The sequence below is a fragment of the Xenopus laevis genome, chromosome 5L (genome assembly GCF_017654675.1).
Source record: "Xenopus laevis strain J_2021 chromosome 5L, Xenopus_laevis_v10.1, whole genome shotgun sequence".
Classification (NCBI taxonomy): domain Eukaryota; kingdom Metazoa; phylum Chordata; class Amphibia; order Anura; family Pipidae; genus Xenopus; species Xenopus laevis.
The window spans coordinates 71,472,810-71,494,936 of NC_054379.1; the positions used below are offsets into that span (position 1 = coordinate 71,472,810).

At 38.2% G+C, this 22,127-nt stretch overlaps 1 protein-coding gene across 1 annotated transcript in view; it reads left to right on the forward strand.

Annotated features, from left to right (window-relative positions):
* The window catches only part of LOC108716137 (laminin subunit alpha-2-like), a 433,274-nt gene that overhangs the window by 193,440 nt on the left and 217,707 nt on the right, over window positions 1-22,127 (forward strand). The window contains exons 18-19 of the mRNA XM_041562932.1: window positions 5,329-5,415; window positions 19,838-20,049. Coding sequence (XP_041418866.1) covers window positions 5,329-5,415; window positions 19,838-20,049 — 299 coding nt within the window. The remainder of the gene's footprint in view (window positions 1-5,328; window positions 5,416-19,837; window positions 20,050-22,127) is intronic.

The window sequence follows — 22,127 nt, forward strand, 5'->3', positions numbered from 1 at the left end:
ATTTTCGATTACATTGCTTTACAGTATATCTATATATGTATATCTATAATATGATGTGTATGACTTCAAGACCTGCATACTCCCTACTTCTTCAGAAATATACAATTTTTATACCTTTTTATAAAGTATGGGGTAAGACTTTTTGCAAATCACGTGACATAGATGTTAGAGCAGATGCCCTATGTTTTTTTCTCTGAAAGAAAGCAGAGAGCTCACACCCCCTGAGTAAATACCTTTTGTGGTATCAGGTACTGTACTGGGAGGCCCATGCCTGCCTCATGGGTCAAAACTCATATGAAAAAAGTATCAGCAGCACACTGAAAAACCGAAATAGTGCAAGGTTTATTTAACCCCAAAACATACAGAAAAACATACAGAAAAAGTGCAACATTTCGGGCCACCCAGGCCCTTTATCAAGCCTAGTTTTACAGTGCACCAACACACATTTAAAGTGTCAGGAAGAGGAGTGAAAAATGACTCCATCCCTTCAACAAAGATGTAATAATGTATCTAATCCAATACTTGAAGGTAAAGTCCATAAAAGTCCAGTATGAGATAATTTGTAATTTAACCAGTCCAAATGTTCAACATATTTCATAATAAACATTATAAAATAACAGTGATACGGAAAAAATAAATATTTTTTTATATTGAAACCACATATCTTGCACATCATAACTATTACCTGAGACACCTAAAGGAGCCATTCCGCATGCCGTACTCAGCACCTTCCTGAGGCACATGTTGATTGATATGCAGGAAATTATGGCACTCAGGGTATCTTTTTGATTCTAGTAACCCCAAAATAAACATGGCTATTTTTTTTCAGCAAAACTTTCCTGGATATATTCTAGGTTTTAGTTTGGGTACAGATGATGAAAATGATGAATGTGTTATAACTAGGGCTGTCATCCGGTGGGTATTTCACCAGCCTAGCTGGTAAAATAGCAGACAAGGCCAGGATTGATATTACAAATTTACTGGCAATGTATTTGTCAGTAAATTTGTAATACCCTCTTGTTCCACTCTGTTCTGCCCCTGATCTACCCCAAGCCACTCCAATATCTGCTAAACTTTTACCAATCTTTTCTATACCTCTGAATCCACTCTGCAGACTTCCCATTGATGTCATTGCTCTTCCCATATAAACATCATAGACCCGCCCATTGATGTCACTAACCTGCCTCTTTAGCTCACCCACCATCAAGCCACAGCTGGTATTTTAATCCAATTTAAAAAGTGGCTACCCTAATTATAACTCAAAGTAGCACAGCTCATTAAATTATCTAAATAACCTCCCAAGTCATTGCTGTGCTAAAAAGAAATATTTGCCAGACAACAGCTGTCACCTGCCAATCACATGAATGTAGCCACTTTTAAAACTACTGCTTTTAGAATCAGGCAATGGGAAAATAACTGCTATAGCTCCCAGATAATTCTTAGCGTGTGGCTGAGTTTTAGTCACAATTGTATTAAAATGTTTTTACTTTATATATTCAAGCATATTATAACTCACAACATGCAAAGGAGATGATCAAGTATTAACCAGTTGTCTCAAATGTTTGTTAAGAAGCCACCTTTCATCAAGACAATGAAAGGTAAACACAACATAAAAGATAGTTCTTTGTGGATAATTATTGTCTTTATTGCTATACAGTGCTTGGTGCCAGAGAACAGGGAGGTCACAAAAAGTGTTGAAACCAGGTCTAGTGGTTTGTCTACTAGGTTGCTAGGGTCGTTTAAGATTCCAGTGGTTTTGATCTAATCTCACTGCCAACAAATCATACTTTTTTTTAAATTTCCCTTTAACCAAGTCAGTGATGTGCAGCTTTTTTCATTCTTCTTTATTTATACAGATCAACATCACTTCAGGATCAGCATCACTTTACATAGATTATGCATTATTGGTGTCAGTCCCTGTCCCAGTGGGGCTTACAACCTAAGGGGCCTAACACTTTCAAACATACTATGGTCAGTTGTGTCAGGAACCTTCTTGTAGACATCAAAATTTTTGAGGGCATGAGTACCAGGAGCAAACCCGTACAAACTTTATTAAGATGTTCTGGCTCTAATCAAAACTAGAACCCCAATGCTGCAAGGAAACAGCACTAACCATTGCACCTTTGTGTCACCCCATTACTAATAGGCTAATTATCCAATGCAGTATATGGTCAGGAGATTTATTAATAATGATGGGGCAATATGAATTAATGGTGCTCTTAGGCAGACTGGAGACCATACAAATTATATATCTGACCTGATATATATATATATGCTTTCAGTGAACCAGGCCTGCATTAAGCCATTCTTCCTCCCTAATCCAGAAAGCAGCATAATTCCTACAGTATTTACTAACCTAAACTATGATAACCCCACCAAATGGAAATGAAAAAGGAACAAATTGCGTATAGTCTAGCTCTGTTTTGTGCATTTCATTTTTAAAGCTATGATTTAATGACTGTTTTCCTTCTTAAACTGTTATATACTTTTGCTGGAATTTAAGTCTTTTTAATGTAGTATACAAAGATAGCAATGACAGTAAATTAGAATTAGAATCATAATGAGAGCTAGAATTTAAGCATAGTTACAGTACCAGCTGCATATTTGTTCTCTAAAACATGAATAAATGAGGAACTCTTTCACTGCAAGCAATAAAGATTTCATTTGCAGATAATGCAGCTGACAGATTATAAAAAGTGGTCGAGACAAACTCAGATGGCTAAAGCTGTGTTTAAATTCCTCATTTATACTTGCCATTCAGACTACTCTTCTTAATACATCATAGAACACTGTGGTTCCCTTCATTGACCAACAATCATTTTTGGTGTGTGGTAAACCTACATCATTATACAGGGTAATATTTCATGTAGCCAACTCAGAATACTGACTTCAGGTCCTACAGGAACTAATACAGATATTGGATAATTTATCCGGAAACCCATTATCCAGAAAGTGCTAAATTAGAGAAGGCCATTTCCCACAAAATTTTAAACAAGTATTTTTTATTCTCTGTAATAATAAATCAGTAACCTATACTTGATGGCAAGTAATCTGTATGAATCCAAACTGTTGGCAAAGCAATCCTATTGGGTTTATTTAATCTTTAAATATTTTTGGTAGAGGGATATGATGATACTTGTACCAACAATTCTGGGACTAGTTACTATTTCATTAGTAAGATTTTTTACAGAAGACTGGTGATAAACAAACCGTCCAGTTTCGCTAAAAAAAATTCTCAAAACGGCGAAAAAGCAAAACGTATTGAAATCAATGGGCGTCAAAATGATGTTGACACGCAAAGTTTTTACACGAGCGACAATTTTTACATTTTCAATTTTTGACTTTTTCGTCCAAATGCATCAACGAGTGCCAAAATGATTTTGATGCTCAACAGTTTTTACACGTGCGACTTTTTTGTCCAAATGCACTAAAGTTAATGGGCGTTAAAATGATTTTTACACACGGGACTTTATTGTTTCACAAAACAATTTGCATGTGGCAAAATACAGAAATTCGCCACAAATCCATTTCCTGACGAATAAATTCGCTCATCACTACAGAAGGCCAAATTGATGATACACATCATGAGTGAATGCCTAACATAAAAGAACAGAACCCAACTTCCTGCTTTTCAGCTCTCTAACTCTGAGTTAGTCAGCTACTTTAAGGGGGGCCACATGGGACATAACTGTTCAGTGAGTTTGCAATTGATCCTCAGCATTCAGCTCAGATTCAAAATCAAACAGTTATGCCCATGTGCCCCCCCCGCCTCAGGTTACTGATTGGTTACTGACTAGTAAACAATCAGTGGAAACCAAGAGAGCTGTAGGAGAGCAGGAGCAGGAGTTGTATTCTGTTATGTTAGACATCCAGTCTATTTATCGAGTTTTTATTTTTATACTGAACAATTCCTTTAATACATGGGATGAGAAAACATTTTTGCCTGGTACAGTTTTGTGGTGAAATTCACGTTTATGCTATTGCAGAGCTAAGAAACATCTTATATGCAATGTTATATCACCTTCCCTTTGACTCTAATGCATTTAGCTTACTTTTTGCAAAATATAATTTTGCAAATATTTCTGTGGTTTTGCAACTTTTTCAGAGAAGCAAAACACAACCGTTAAGCTCATCACTATTTTTTATACCTTGTTCTGGTATATTGTTACATTTTGTTGGAAGCAATAATAATTTTTTCTAAGTAAACTTTTTAGTTATTTTATTAAGCCAGTTTGATTAAAATTAAGAGTTACTTTATTTTTGGTAAAATAAGTAACTTTACAGATTCTGCAATGATAACTTGTAAAATATGGTATAGATTACAAAATATGGACAAGAAGGGGCAGTTCCTGCTGGATGCTATTTATGCTACTGTGAACACTACATACGTATTCACCAATCCAGCCCTCAAAAATGGTTTTACTTGTCTGGATCAAGAACATGAATAAAATAATCCATGCTATTTACAGTTTAAAGCTAAAATAAAACAAATCAGATATATAATAAGATCATCACTGCAGTACAAATAATGATCCTGTATAGAGGCTTGTTTCCTATAAAAAAATAAGCCCACCATATGCTGGAAGCTTATCACAATAATGTATGTTTGGAACGGAAATTATTTCTAATAAACAGTTAATATATACTGTATGTTAAAGCCAACAGCCATGATCACAACAAATTAGATTATATTTATAGACTCATCAAGTACTTGGGTGAGGAGGAAAATTTCTGCCAGGCATCTCATAAATATCTTCATGGAACAGTAAATGCACTGTTGTGATTAATGTGTTCAGTTAACAAAGATTGATGGTAATTCAGCTGTCAGTTTTTTGCTGTATTCCAGAATTCCTAAATTCTAGTCTTTATAAGAGTAGTCTGGACAGCCGCTTTCTTTACAGATGTTTTCACACCTAAAATCATTTGGGAGTATTGTGCACTCCATTGCACTGGTATTTCTTCTCATTGCCACATGGGTTATTTTAATCCACTGTATTCTGGTGATGGCCCTTAGGGCACAGACAAGCAGCTGTACATTCCTGCCTATTCCTTGCTCTACAGGATCTATGACGGGCTAAAGTAAGTCCTATCACAACATGCCATTGGGATCTTGCCATTCACTGTACTATATCCAGTGTCTGCAAAAATAGTAGAGCTATTCCTATGACTATTGGCTGGAGCCATAGCTAAAATTGTGTGTAAGACTCAGAGGACAGTTTGCTTCCCCTTGTATCCAGTGTAATGTTTAGGAGAGTAACAGACAACTATGTTGCTAACAATTATTTTCTTTCTTCTTTCCTTTAACCTGATCTACTCTCATCAACAAAGCTTCAGCCCTACTTGCCATTTGGACCAAACTCGAGGATTTATTTGTGATTCATGCCGTCCTGGATATGCAGGAGAGCGCTGTGAGAGGTAGGATATGTTGAACTTAGAAACACTGCAATGATAGATAGATAACACACATATTCATTCATAGGAGCAATATATACAGTTGATTTGTTTACTTGATAGATTCATGTTTTTTAGATCATTGTTTATACAACTTCTAATGCTAACATCCTTATGACTTAATAGAACTGTGAGGGAAGAACCTTTTAAAAGTGATATTAACTTGAGCAGCAAATAAATATAGATGGTATTAGGAGTGTAATGGGGTGGCTTGTCACTTGCAGTTTCTTAACTTGCAATTACTGTAAAAAGTGTAAATTTGAGTACAGATATGGGACTTGTTATCCAGAGTGCTTGGGGCCTGGGGTTTTCCAGATAAGGAGTCTTTCTGTAATTTAGATCTCTGTATGGTTTTGTTATTACAGAGAAAAACGAAATGTGTTTTAAAATGCTGAATTATTTTATTAAAAAGGAGTCTATGGGAGACAACCTTTGCATAATTCAGAGTTTTGGGATAATGGGTTTCCAGTAGTGATGGGCGAATTTGCGCCGTTTTGCTTCGCCGAAAAATTTGCGAATTTTGCGCAAAATTCGCGAAACGGCGAAAAATTTGCGAAACGGCGCCGGCGTCTCGTTTTTGACGCCGGCGCCTGTTTTTGACGCGGGTGCCCGTTTTTCGACGCCGGCGCCCGTTTTTGAGGCCAGCGCCCGTTTTTGGCGCGAATTTTCGCAGGCGGTGAAACGCGCAAATTCGCCGCAAATTCGCGCCTGGCAAATAAATTCGCCCATCACTAGTTTCCAGATAACAGATGCTTTACCTGTATATGGCAAATTTTTGCCGCGAATTTTCGCAGGCGTTTCGCGAATTTATTCGCTGGCGGTGAAACGCGCAAATTCGCCGCAAATTCGCGCCTGGCGAATAAATTCGCCCATCACTAGTTTCCAGATAACAGATGCTTTACCTGTATATATGAAAAAAAAATTGTGACCAGCAATAACAGGAGTTTATGTGCATGTTTAAAGCATGTTGTTGCCTTCTGCCAGGTGAAAAATCAGCGTCCTTCTCATGTAAAGCCTTCTCAAAGGAATGTGCAAATGTTACACCAGCTGGTGCCTTTTCTCTCTAAGCCATATGGCCATTGAGGCCAAAATAGTGTATAGTCACAAATGGGCAAATGTATGGTGTTAAAATGAATACAGATTATATTAATAAGTAAGACACATCCATCAAGTTCTAATTGCTAGTTGATCCAGAGGAAGGCAAAAAAAACTATTTGAAGCTTCTCCAATTTCCCTCAGATGGGATAAAAACGCCTTCCTGACTCCAAGATGGCAATCGGACCAGTCCCTGGATCAACTTGTACTATGAGCTACCTTCCATAACCCTGTATTACCTCACTTACTAAATAGCCATCAAACCCCTTCTTAAAACTATCTAATGTATCAGCCTTTACGACTGATTCCAGGAGAGAATTCCACATCTTCACAACTCTCACTGTAAAAACCCCCTTCTGAATATTTAGCTGGAAGATCCTTTCTTCTAATCAGAATCAATGACCTTGTGTCAGGTGGAATGACCTATTGGTAAATAAAGCATTAGCAAGATTATTATATGACCCCCTTATATATTTATATATAGTTATCATATCCCCCCTTAAGTGCCTATTCTCTAGCATGAACAACTCCAACTTGGACAGTCTTTATGGACATTCTTTTATTATTAACTGGTACACGGAGAATTTAAAACTTTCCACCTAGACAGCCATGTTATTTAAGTGCATTTTGCAGAACGTAAGATACAAATATATACAGTTTGGGCTATCATTTGCATGTAATAAACGTCTATATTCATTCATATTTGTATCTCAAAGTTGATTATACCATTGTAACTTATACCAAAATACTGTATATCGAAACTGCTACTGGAAAAGTTAAAGAAATAGCATGGTGTTGGCCCCTGGAGGGCTTGTTTTTGTTAAAGCCTGTATGGAATTTATAATTTTAAAACGCTTTATAATGCAAATCAATTTTGCTATTTCTGGCTTCCAGTAAAATTGTGAAAAACATTTGGGTAATTTGTGAATTTCAGTTGGCAGAAAACCATTCTTCATAGAGTATTCAGTGACATTAATTTGAACTTTTTTTTATGATGTTTCCATTATTATTGGTCCTATAATATTTTATTTCATAATTGTGCTGTTTATAGCACTATTTGCCATTTAATGTTTTTTTGTGGCTAATAGAATATTGAAAATCCAGAACACCAATGGGTGCAGTGCAAAGTACAGGGTGTGGGAGAAACCCGCAGGCTGCAATGAGGTATTTTACTTACTTCTTGCTGGATTTTTTTATCCAGTTCAAGGTGCATTAAGCAGTCATACCTAAAAAAAAGTGCTCCAAAGGTCGTGTTCTTGCACCCTTTAATACTCCTGTAATTTACATTTTGAGAACTTCGATTTTTCTAGTTTCTACACTGTGCATTTATTTGTTTGCTTACTGTGGTGCTGATTCTGTATCACATAGAACTTCAGAACACAGTCTTGTAAAATATTGTATGCACAGGATCATAGGACACATGGCCACAAGTGCAATTGAAGTCCCTGTGTAACATTACTTACATAAAAGGTATTTTCGTCAAAATGCATTCCATGCACCTCCATATATTTCTGCTCAGTGCTGCTCAGTCAGGGGCAGAACTACCCAGGGTGTGGAGTGTGCGATTGCTCCTAGGCCCGCACCCTTGGGGCCCTCCGGATGCTTGTGTCAATGGGAATCCCCAGTGAAAACTGCATCCGGGCCTCAGTGCTGATAGTTACACTATTGCACTCAGTCATTCCTGACTTTTGTTTCGAATAAAGTGCTTCTGCATATTGACATAGGGAAACCCTGAGCTACTGGTACTGCTGGATTAGGCAGTAGCTCCAGGTTTCCCTCGGTGCCCTTCAGTTCTTTTTCTGAGAAAAAATAGGATGCAAATGTCATTCATAACCTGCACACCAGAAAAAATGCCAGCAAACAACAGAAATTATGACTTGCTACAAAGCACAGATGGGTTAATTTTGGTGAACTGAACATAATTGCGGTAGGTCCAGTAAAATTACATCTCCCTTTTGTGACCAAAAATGCGGGAATTCTGCGAAAAAACTCTGCAGTGTGGGTATAAAGCATGGTGCTTGCGCTCAAAAAAGCACTTTGCTCTCTGCACATGCGAATAACGTGCCCTCATATCTTCTGTATTAAGTTACAATTGCTTTGCTGTTTACAGCAGTATTTCAATTGCTTACAGAAAGAGGAACAGTTCACCTCACAAAACATTGTGCTTTCCTGTTATTAATAAACACTTGAAAATTATATACATTATAGCCAACCCTGTGTTTACGTTACATGATGTGTGTCCTTTTCTTTCTAATATACAAATGCACAGTTTGATACACGTCCTTATACTTTCCCACTTAAAAATCCGATGCAAGCAGTAGTGTTCTTCTTTTCACCCTCTGATAAATATGTACCCAAAGGTTAACGATTTTACCGCCCATGGAATTCTATAGAAATGTTTCAGTATACTACAGCAAGATGAAAACAAATTGAAGAAAGAGAAAAAGCCATGCAAACTACTAACCATATCAAAAACACATTAGCAATGCTTTTTTTGTCCTGGAAAATATGGCACTCTAAAAACCAAGTGTATATTTGAAACCTTACGTGGCTTTGCATTAAACAAGCTAAACAGCTGAGCAGTTTGTAATTTTAAAATGTTCCAGTGAATAGAAGTCTTTTTCTTGTATTAGAGAGTTGTAATGTTATTTCCTCCCTGGAATTTGCACACAAGATTGTTGTGCCTTGAGTCTAATGTGCTTTAGCTTAATGCAATGACATCCAGTCACCTGTCCTTACTTATCAGCTTCTCTCTGTTCCTCTTCCTGTTACAGTATTCTATTTCTGTCAGGCTTTCCTGTCTGCTTCAGCAGTCACCATACCCCAGTAAAGCGACTGGCTGTGATGTTAATGACTTCGGAACCCAATCTCTTCTGTAGTGTATAAGGTTTCAGTTCTTCAATTCAGAGTCACTAAAAGAAAATAGTGAGCATGAACCATTCCTTTTTTTCAAACCATTAGCCTAATGGCAGGCCATGGTTAACAATTATTTTAACTAAATAGTAAGTATTCATGCTTTTTCTAGCAATTTGCTCTCAAGCAATTATTAAATGCATTCGAGGAGTACAAATCAGTGTCATCAGATGTCACCTGAAAATATATAGTATTCTTTCTAGATATTGTTGAATAGATAAAATATTGTAGATAAACACTAAACATATCATATACATTACAAAATACATTACAAAATGCTTCAACATGCTACTATTTAAAAAGGCAAAAGTTTATGTATCCTGTAGAATTTACTGTGTAATGTACCGGTATGGGACCTGATATCCAGAATGCTCGGGACCTGGGGTTTTTCCTAATAACAGATTTCTACCTAATTTGTTTCTTCACACCTTAAGTCTCTAGAAAATCATGCAAATATTAAATTAGACCAATAGGTTGGTTATGCTGCTAATAAGGATTAATTATATATTAGTTTAGATCAAGTACTAGGGACTTTTATTATTACAGAGAAAAAGGACATACTTTTTAAAAATTTCAAGTATTGGAATAAAACGCAGTATATGGGAGACTGCCTTTCCGTATAGCAGAGCTTTCTGGATAAAGGGTTTCCCGATAATGGATTCCATACTTGTATCGGGGGTTATTGGGATTTTTTGACCCTTTACTAAAACCAGCATGCACATTAGAAAAATAGTATTCTGCAACTTGTGTGCCACAATGCCTTTTGAGACATCAAGTGCCAGGAGGTAGGATGTAGGCTTGAGAAAGGGCAAGAGTAAGCCCGAAACGTGCCGGCTTGTTTGACCCAATAAATTCAAGTTTTCACTTTTTGCAACAAAGAGTGCTGCAGTTGTATTTTTTTCCTATGTGCCAGAAGGCAGGATAACTTTGTTTGTAAGAGGCCACACATAGTACCTGAACACAAAACATGCCCAATTCTTTGCACATTCTGCATTTTTCTAGCCAAACAACAAAAGTATACTTTTTGCAGTTATATTCGGTGCTGAAGATTTGTGGTACCAGTTATACAAATGTACCAGCTATGATCAGAAAAAGCAGAGATTTATTTTTATCAGGAATAAAAATGTCCCATCCCTGGTCAGAAAAGCACAGTGGATAAAAAAGTGGTGATTAATGCAGAAGGTCTTATGGACACAAGCAGGAAGTCATTGTGGTGGGGTATGGCATTTAAAAAGTCCAAAACAAAGACCACGTTATATTTTGCAGATAAATTTTATAAATTGTTTAGATCCTTAGCTTTGATCCATGCTAGTCACCAAAATGTAGACACAGGAAGAAATTTTGTTAATTTTGTGCTGAATCCAGGATTTTGAACAATCTTTTGTGGAGTATGTAGGGTTGGCTAACATAACATTTTGGTACAATCCTAATAGCTTCAATGTCTATTAAGTTATACCTTACTTAGTTTGAGATAACTATGAAATAGATTTAATAGCATCTATCCAATAACCAATAAGATCTCCTGTGGAAATCATGCACAGTTGATTTTGTTATATTGTCAGAATGACATATTAATATATGGTTAGGGCTCAGCCATATATTATTTGGGTTGTGATAGTCCCAATAGACAAAGAACATACCGTATTGGACCATTCATGTGGACCTCTCCTAAACTGTGCTAGCTCCCTATATGAGCAATATGGTGGCCCAACATGGTGATCAAACAAGTTAATTTCCCATCACAGAGCCATCTTAACAGTTTTTAGATAATTGCTTATGTAAAGGAAAGTTGCATAAAATACTGGAGTGGAAATATCTGGCAGTGAGAAAATTAACAAAATATATAACAAAATATTGCAGGCAGACTGTGTAAAAGATGCCCACGGGGGTAAGAATCAAGATTAGATCTTCACTGGAGTAGTAAGGCATGGTGCAGAAAATTAAAATGTATTTTATTCATTATCCTTTATATAGTACCAAAATATTGAATGTATCTAGTATAGTGTTTATCTACTGTTTCATAAATCAGTAAATATATTTGGATTTAGTCACTATCCTATTAACAAAATGTCTCACTTTATTAAATAGCCTGTACTGTATATCAGTGTTTGTACCTTGTAACACATTCATTGTTAGTTTTCCATTAGAATAATCACGAAAATAGCATTGTTTCCAATGCACATGTTTTGTTGACACAATAACACTAAGGGGTAATGATAATAAGGGGGTTATTTATCAAAGGTTGAATTTTAGAGTTTTTTTTATCAAATGAACAGTAACGTAACTGGAGGGGGGCGGGCCCTGGTGCGGGACGTGCAGTCGGGCCCCCGCCCCCCTCTGTACCAGATTATCTGCCCCGAAATTGGCCGATCCGCCCGGAAATAAGTAGTGCATGAGCTGCCGGGGGCCCTGAGGGGGTGCGGGCCCTGGCCCAATTGCACCCCCTGCTCTCCCAGTAGTTCCGCCACTGCAAATGAACTTGAATGAACTCACAACTCAAATTGTTTCTAATTTAAGAAAAAACATAAAATAGAAAAAACTTGAATCATCGAGTTCAGGGTTAACATCCCAAAAAAATCAGCTTAATTAAGTTTTCAGCAGAAAAAAGCATCAATTGATCGAACTGATTGAGTTTTCAGGCAAAATCCTCTGAAAAAAACTCGAACATCATGAAGGCTATTAACATCTTCAAATTGTTCAAGGGACCTCTGCCACTGACTCCTGCCTGACCTCAACAGGTTTTAGATGGTGTACTTTCAGATTCAAGTTATTTCCAGTAAAACATCCAAGTTCTTTTAAAAAAAAATTTTTTCAAAATTCAAGTTTTTTTAACCTGAAACATTTATATTTGACCAAACCCCCCGAAAATAAATAACCTCCTTAATTGTGATTTTAAAAATCCCAAAAAAGTGTTAGTTACAATCATATACAGGTATGGGATACGTTATCCGGAAACCCATTATCCAGAAAGTTCCAAATTATAGAAAGGCCGTCTCCCATAGACTCCATTATGATAAATTAATTCAAATTTTTTAAAATTATTTCCTTTTTCTCTGTAATAATAAAACAGTACCCTGTACTTGATCCAAACTAAGATAAAATGAATACTTATTGGAAGCAAAATAAAGTCTATTGGGTTTATTTGTTTACATGATTTTCTAGTAGACTTAAGGTATGATCCAAATTACAGAAAGATCTGGGGTCTGAGCATTCTGGATAACAGGTCCCATACCTGTATATTTATTAATGTTTTCAAGAATTTGACATTTTTTGTGCTTCGAAATGTCGCCCTTTCTCTAACAAAGAAGCAGTTGTGTCATTGCTTTAAAGCTACAGACACATTCTGATTTTAACAGAAACACGTTCCACATTCCTCTATGCAATCAAATATCGTTAAGCTTCCTAATGTATGCTCCCCTACATACTTACCTTGATCTTTGACACAGCACAACTTCCTGAATGATAATGTTCTTTCAGGTTGGCAATGTACTGTAGACAACAGAAGATAGCGTGCCCCTAAGCTTGACAACATTGGTCCATGTCGGAGATTAAAACTGTTAATATGCAGGGGGCAGAGGGGTACCTGCATTAGGAAAGCTTACAGATACACATTCTGTTAAAAAAATTATAGTACAAGCTAAAAATAAAAAAAAGTACAAGTAAAGTTTCAGAAACCTGCACAGCACTAGTTAAAATTGTATAAATTTTAAAAAATGCCTAGTAAAGATTTTTAGCGCTTTACAGCTGTCATCTGATACGGCCACACTTGCCATGCCTAAAGTATTTTAAATGTTAATGGGAGGTTATAGGGTTAGTGTTAAAGTTTCAATTGGTATTTATGGGCTTACAAGGGGAAAGTAAACAGCTGCAGAGTCTTTGCTGATCTAATGTGACCAAACTAAGTGACCCTTGGGGCTAACCCTTAAAGTTCTTTACAAAAAGCCTAAATATTTACTTAAAGAACTAAAGGAAAGTTAATAATGTGGTATTAAGGTGAGTTTCTAGAAAATATTGTCTGTTCTTTCCATCATGATTACAAATAGTAATTAGTGTTAGTGTAACTTTTAACATTAAGGGGCCGATTCACTAACTTCGAGTGAAGGATTAGAAGTAAAAAAACGTTGAATTTCGAAGTGTTTTTTGGGCTACTTCGACCATCGAATGGGCTACTACGACCTTTGACTACGACTATGACTTCGAATCGAAGGAATCGAACTAAAAATCGTTCGACTATTCGATAGTCGAAGTACTGTCTCTTCGATTTGAAGGAATTTATTGTTCGATCGAAGGAATAATCCTTTGATCGTTCGATTGCACTATTTGCGCTAAAATCCTTCGACATCGATATTCGAAGTCGAAGGATTTTAATTCCCAGTCGAATATCGAGGGTTAATTAACCCTCGATATTCGACCCTTTGTGAATCAGCCCCTAAGCCTCAAATCCTTGATGTGTCTGAGAAAATGCACTTGATCCAATGTTTCTGATATATTTTATTTTACTATTCCCTTTTATCCAATGCCCATTACATTTGTGTTATGGTCACAGTTTTATTAATACTGACACACAAAAATGTCTCATGTGGCTTTTGTACCTTAATATTGCCAGTATGTCAGCTTGGGGTTATACTAGGCATTTATCCCACTCTCCAAAACATAAAGGTAGATCTGTTTTTGTATGAAATGCTTGATCCGTATCATTGTGGTTTGCATCTTAAGGTGATTCTAGCAAAACAAGCCAAAGATTTGCTTTTACGAAGACTATTGGTAATTTCTTTATTCTATTTTATTTTGTCATCCACCAAAAGTTATTATACAGTCTCTATTGTTTATTCCCTCTGAGTACTGTTTTTGAGTCTTTTGTGTAAATCACTAGCTTTCATTTCAGGAAGTAAAAGTGTTTGATAAATAAAGGTATAATGGGTGTGAGATTGAATTTGAAAAAAACCTCAGCTATGTGTATGTTATTATATTATAGTTCCTTATAAGGCAACACTCAGGGCATTCTTTTTAATATATGAATGACCTTCACAGTCACAGTGAATATGGACAACTTTTTTTCATAGGTAATTATGTAGATATCAAAAAACCAGACTATTAGAAGACCTTAGGTGTCCTAGCATTCTCAGACTGAAAGCGCATCGCAGGCTAAAGTCATTACTGATAGTGTTGTGTGGGTTGACCGCAAAGCCGCAGGGACCTGTGGGTTAACTGCTGGTGGGTTTAGGTTGGGGACAGGTCCTATAGTGGCAACATTTTGCAGGTTAGGGTCAGGTGTGGGTTGAGTTTTTCCTGACCCACAAATCCCTAGTTGCTGGTTTTACTTACAATGAGCTGCACCCAACATATGGCAACCGATAAAAAATAGCTTTTAATGTTCTACTATCAGCTGTCTGAAAATGCTAACCGCTGGTTGCCCAGGTTTATATTTTGTCAGTGTTTGTAAATGATGGTGCTCTAGTCTAGAAGTCTGGAGTCTCAGTGTTAATAAGTCTCAGCATAGTTATTGTACAATAATTAGTCAACTACTTGTTGTAAAACGTATTTAATACCACAGAAACAGTTGATCTTGTTTTAATGCATTGCATCTTATCAATAAATACAATATAGATAGTTAATGTCCAGCTAAGGTAGGAGCATGGGTAACATTTGGACTCTCTCTGCAGGATCCGGGCCTTCGCTAAGTGGAAGCATTCCCTCTAAGGTGTAGTGCAACTACAACTCCCAGACTACTGTGCATACAAAAAATGATTGGGCGCTAGGAGGTTCTTATGATGCAAGCAAAGAACTGTTTATTAGTCAATGTCATTAGTTATAGACAATGTCCCCAGGTTTACTTGCATCCAGTGATTAGAAGAAAAAAGCACAGGCACATCACATGCAGCTTTACACAGGCTGACACTCCCTTAGGACAGACTTGGCAGATATCCCACTTCATCTCTGCAACATATTCCGGTAGTGGTCTCTGGATCAACCTCATGGCAATCATCTCTCCTGATTCCCTCTTCGCTGGGATCCCTATACTACAGGCAATATGGCCTGGGAGAGATACCTCCAATCTATCACTCTTATGTTGGTGCTCAGAACTGCTCTTATTTAGCTCAACCCTGACTATATTACACTCCTAGAGTGTACTAGTACTGGGAGCTCGCCTGCCACTTTCTATTCCTCATTCACGGGGTTGCCTGGTCCCACCGACTTGGACCCATGACTTTCTGGGCCTTGCTGCACCCAGGCTCCCCTGGGCACACCCAGCTGGATCAGCATCCAGCAGCCAAAGAGGAAGAGGCCACTCTTTATACACACTATAGTGCAGTGTGGCAGGAAGTTGTCATATCACCTCTTAGCCAATAACACTGAGCAAAGGGTGGGGTTTTAAAGCCATAGGGGCAGATTAACCCCCTATGGGCCCCTACAACCACATACTGTATGGCACAATCCCACCCCTCCCAATTTCTGTCATTTGATTTGATTTAAACACAATATAAGGGGCAACCTTTTACAATGGCTGAAGGGCATTAAGAATGCTTCCCATGGTGAAGAAGTAAACACCAATGTTTCCAGAACGGTTCTGTCCTAATTACTACAGATTTTTTTGCAGGAACAAATGCAAATATTCTAGAAGTGTACACACATTATATGTAATCATGTAATTTGCTATTTTATTGTCCTCATTTACTTTATATAGCCATACATTAGAAGTACTTTGGCTGTACCAATATCTATTCATTTAAATTTGTGAATTGTGTTGATTATTATTATCTTGTACACTATAATATTTTAGCTAAGACAAGAAATTTTTAAAATTGCTGCTGCTGGACACACCATGTAATTTGTTATAGCAACTCCCAAATAAATAAAAAATAATTTAACAATTTGCCTTATGCAGACCAGTCAGTGGGAACTTTGAATTGATCAAGAATTCTTAAATATAAAGTCATTTAGATAAGATTGTCTTATTTTTCTGTGTTAGTTGGAATCTGTAAAATCAATTAAAATCGTTTTGAATTTAACCCAGCAGAATTTCGATTTTTTAGTTGCACGAAATGCCAGATGTTTTTGAAACATTCTGTGCTCTCTCACTTTAGGGGCATTTTCTGAGTTTTCTTTAGTTTACCTAGGAAAACGATATATTGTACCAAAAAAATTAAAAATTCCTATTTTTCATAATATATGAATTTATACCAGAAAAATATTTTATTTTACACATGAAAATCCAACTGATTTGGAAATCCTCAAGTCTCTCGAACGTGCAAATACTAGATATGTATGTATAGGACTTCTGTAGAGCAAAAACTCCTGGCAGTATATTACCGAATTTTGAAAGCACGAAGGCAGAAAACGGCATACCCTTGCCTTTCAAATCCAAGCTACTGAATTGCAAGGCTTTCCCAAAATTGTCGGTTTTGGTGAAATATCTAAACATTGCCTCATAACAATATGGAGAAATTATTATTTTACTAAAGTACACATTCTGACGAATCCAAAGCAGGTGATTATTTCTTTCTACTGCAAACTACCAAACTGCAAAGCTATGCTAAACATAAAATTTCTGAAAATCGTCACAAAGCTTGCATTTTACTCCATTATATACCCCACATTTCGTAGCCTACCAGCATAAAGCATCCTAAATATGAATGCCAGGGGTCTACAAAACAGGTTGATGCCCAATATGTATAGATTTATGAATAGATTTACCAAACTATGTCACGCACAGAGACCCCCAAATGGATATATAGCAGACAAAATTTCCATGGGCAAAACGAAGTAACAAAAAACAGAGCGAAATGGTATAATAACACTAAAATTCAACAAAACCACAAAAATCAATGCTTTTTTTCCTGACTAGTGTCAGCATTCAGAATCAAAGTATCAGCATTCAGAATCAAAGTTTGAATATTTTAGCATGGCCAAATAGGTTTTACGGACAGAAATATGCAAACAACATCTATGCAAAGCTGGAAATGCAATAAAATGGCTAAACATGCTATAAAATGGCTAAAAATTCACCAAACTGAACTGCAATATAATCACTGAAATAATGTACAAAAGTTATAGCGCAATGTGCAGTGCAATGCCAATAAAACATTATTTTCAGGCAAAACAACACATGATGCAGTAAGAAAAATAAAAAAGCTATAAAATTGAGTAAGTGTGTATATGTGTGTGTACACTAGGCAAATTGTGTGTTGTGTGCCTGTGTGTGTGTGTGCAGGTATGTGTGAGTGTTGTGAATGTGTGAAACCCGCTGATCCCCCAAAAATTTATGTGAGTGCGTGTAAGTGTAAATTTAAGTGTGTAATAGTGTAAAATGTGTGTGTTTGTGTGTGTTATATTAACCTGGGTGAATGCTGGCTGAAGTCAGAGGCAGAAGGGGTGCCACAGCGATCTGGAGTCATCCTAGTGCTGGATCCTGCTGCTCTCTATGGGGCCCCTGAGCGATTGCACCTAAGGGCCTGCTCATTTCCCCCTCCTGCTCGTTGTCTAGGGGTGGGGAATAAGCAGGGAGCGACAGCGCAGCTTTACAAGCCAATCCTTTGCTTCCTTAGAGTGAGATACCGCAGAACGTAGAATCTACGTCCTGTGGCATTTCAGAACCCTTTGCCACAGAATGTAGATTCTATGTTGTCTGGCATTTAAACTGATCATGACTAAGACTGATGGTCCAAAACCATCATTAGGGGTCAAAGATACAACAATTATCACTCGATTTGAGTTGAAGTTAACAAATTGTTTTAAAAGAGCTTGCTGTCTCTCAAGCTGTAAAGTGTTTTTTGTTAAATCAAATGCAGACATTCACTGTTAAATAAAGTAAATATTTACAGTGCAAAGTAAAAATATAGAAATGTACAGGTATGGCATACTTTTGGTAGGAATCCTACCAGATTATGCTTTCTCCATAAAACAGAAAACTACCACTAAAATCTATTTTAGTGAGTTTTGACCCAAGGATGAAAATTAAAATTCAGACCTTGTCCGACAGTTACTGTACTTTTGATAAGGGGCCCCATAACTATAACAGGTTTAACAAAAATATCCCATACAGGTGTGGGACCTGTTATCTAGAATGCTCAGGACCTAGGGTGTTCCAGATAATGAATCATTCTATAATTTGGATCTTCATACCTTAAGTCTACTACAAGTGTACACATTAAATAAACCCATTAGGCTGATTTTGCTTCCAATAAAGTTAATTATATCTTAGTGTGGATCAGGTACAAGGTACTATTTTATTATTACAGAGAAAAAGGAAATACTTATTTAAAAATGTGGATTATTTGGATAAAATGGAGTCTATGAGTTTCCCAATAACAGATCCATACCTGTACTGCAATTCCATTTCCCAGAATGGTCTGTTTAAAAAACTATTGTTTATTGTGGCTGATTTGACCTAGCACAACTTTGATGCATGTTTAGGATCAATTTTGTGGTGTTTGTCAAACAATCCTCTTCTATAGAACCTAAAGCCAAGCAGGATGGCATGTCTCTGCAGAATATCAGGGCAAGCGACAACAAGCATCAGAAAAGACAAAATAGTCTCCTAGCTTATTTTCCACCCTTGTATTTTTTTTTACAGTTGTCTAAACCCCTTCTATTACAAAACGTTATCAAACTCCAGCCATGAACTTTCTATTTTGATTAAATTGTGAACAGTGAAATTTTAGTATTGTTTGGCTGATGCCGAACATTTGCTACTCTCTCATAGAGGCTTCTTTTAGTTTGCCAATCATATTTGGATATGTTCTAACTATGTGGTATAGTCTTATAATATATTGTGGTCACTTTAGGTCTGTCTGGTCTTGCCTTGGACTTAACAAACTTTACACTACAGCTTGAATCCCTTGGACAGTCTGAGTTTAGCTGCGAGTTGATGCTGGGATAGATTCCCAGAGCTTAGGACAGCAATGTGGCCTTGAACTACTTAACTAAGATTATCTGATTATTGCCATAGCCCTGCCTATGAGTGCTTTGTCATTGAACGCATAAGGCTATTATGTATCCTACTGGTGTTCACATATAGATCTACAGTTATTTTACTTTGCCTGTTTGTGGGATTCTGTGAGTGCCTGCAAGATGTGACACTATATATATTTCCCCTAATTACGCTACTTCCTATATGTATATTTTTAAACTATTTTTGCCTGTTTCTGGATCACTTTATTTGTATTCATAATGTACAATGCCAATCTATTTTGATTAGTTATACAATAAAATTGGGCATATAAAAAAAAACAGACTGGACCAATGTATTCAACTTTTCAGTGGTTTGTTGTTTCTTCAAGGAAGAGAGGAGCAAAAGCTAAGTGTCTTCCGTATTCGATTAAATCTGGAAAAGGGTGTTCATAATCATTAATAGAAAAAACTATTGCTGCCCTTACAGATGTGCAGAAGGGTATTATGGACAGCCATCCGAACCAGGAGGATCATGTAAACCCTGCAAGTGCAATGACAACCTTGACCTTTCTACTCCTGGATGCTGTGACAGTCAGACAGGAGCCTGCCTTATCTGCAAGCTGGGAATAACAGGGCAATACTGCAATAAATGTGCAGAAGGATATTTTGGCAATGCCCTTGAAGCAAAAGGCTGTCAGTGTGAGTATACGCCTTGCTTTGGTCTGCCTTCTTGTTTGTTATTGCTATTTGTTTTTATACTGCTGAATGCATTCTATATTCGAATATATAAGAACTTTTTTTTTTTATATGTGTATCTAAGTCAACGGGAGAAGTCCCAATGATTTTTTGATGTGCGCTGGGTTTCGTGCAATACCCCGAAGTTTTCTGAGTTTTCAGGTGAAAATTCTGAAACAATCTTGAAAATCTTGTTTTTTCCTGCAAAGCAAATTTTCAGGAAAATGTAATAATAAATAAGCTAAAAAAAACGAGCAGACTTTGATAAATAAGTGAGCCTGTTGAGTGAATACTTTTTGCTATATATATGCATGCATATACACAGGTGCAAAAAAAGTTGTTTGTAAAGAAAGGGGTGATTCTTTTGTTTTGATTTTCTTTTGTCATTTAAAGGGAAGGAAACCTAGTTGGCGCAAAAACCCTCCCCCTCCCGTGTGTTGCCCACCCTCCCTCCTCCCCCCTGGCCTACCTGTCCCGCTGGGCAAATGCCCCTAACTTGTTACTTACCCTTCTGCGCAGGTCCAGACCAGGGAGTTCACAGACGACTACTTCTTCCACACGATCTTCTTCCTGCTTTGAACGGCGTTTTGGAGCATGCGCATTAGGAGCATTTCGCTGGTACGGATCTACTGCGCATGCGCCAAAAGTCACGAAGTACTTTTGGCGCATGCGCAGTAGATCATACCGGCGAAATGCTCCTACTGCACATGCGCCGATCAAAGCAGGAAGAAGATTGCGTGGAAGAAGATGTCGTCTGTGAACTCCCTGGACCTGCGCAGAAGGGTAAGTAACAAGTTAGGGGCATTTGCCCAGCGGGACAGGTAGGCCAGGGGGGAGTAGGGAGGGTGGGCAACACACGGGAGGGGGGAGGGGTTTTGCGACAACTAGGTTTCCTTCCCCTTTAAGATGCAGTCTTTGGGAGCCAATGTCTGACTGCAGGGCCGGCCTTAGGCCTATTGGACCAATTGGGCCCAACAGGGCCCCGCACCTCTGGGGGCCCCGCACCACAGGGCAGCACAGATAATATTTCCCTCAGCACATGATGCTGCCTGGCCTGCCCCCAACTTTGAGAGTCCAGCCCATCCCCAAATCCATATTTCCAGCCCACCCCCAACTCTGATAAGCCAGCCTATCCCCCAACTCCATAGGTCTAGCCTGCCCCCAACTCTCATAAGCCCAGCTTTCCTCCAACCTTGATAGGCCCTGCCTGCCCCCAATCCAACCAAGCCTGCTCCCAAGCTGAATCGGCCCAGCCTGCCCCAAACTAATTGGCCCAGTCCACTCTCCTATTTCCTCCCTCTCTCTCTTACCCTGTGTGCCCCTATTATGTGCCCCTATTTCATCCCTCTCACTCTCTTACCTTGTCTGCCCCTTTCCTTTCTATTTTGTGCCTGTATGCCCTTATTTTCCTAAATACTTGGTGTCAGGGGTGATCCTGGCCCCTCCGCCGCCTGAGGCAGCAGCAGTCGCTGCTGCCCCCCCCCGGAAATTCGCTCTTAAAGTACAAGGAGCAGCATTTTTGCTGCCCCTGGTACCTAGTGGGGCGCTGCCGCCTGAGGCAACAGCCTCAACTCGCCTCATTGGCGAAGCACCCGTGCTTGGTGTGTCAGTAGCCAGCAACACTTTGTCTAGGGGCCCCGCCAACATGGTCCCAATTGGGCCCCACATTTGATAGGATCAGCCCTGTCTGACTGGGTGTCCTGAGCCCACTGGAGGCCACCATCTCAGGGTTCAACCACCCCAGCCACGGTGCCCCAACCCCCTTCACATATACACCTGACTCAACTCCTCCCAGCTCCACACCACACCATCCCACAAATTCACACCTCTGCCCCAGTCCCAGGCAGGATGTGGTACTAGGCTGGCATGGCACACCGGGTTTTCTCCTGGTGACCTGCCAGCCCAGTCCAATGCTTTTGTGAGTAGTGTAATGAAGGTCAAGAAATTGGTCCCTAGAGGGTTAATTAACTAGCTGTATGGAACTGAAAATCATTAAGGCCTGTTAATTACCCACTGTCTAAAATATATCTAAACAAATATAG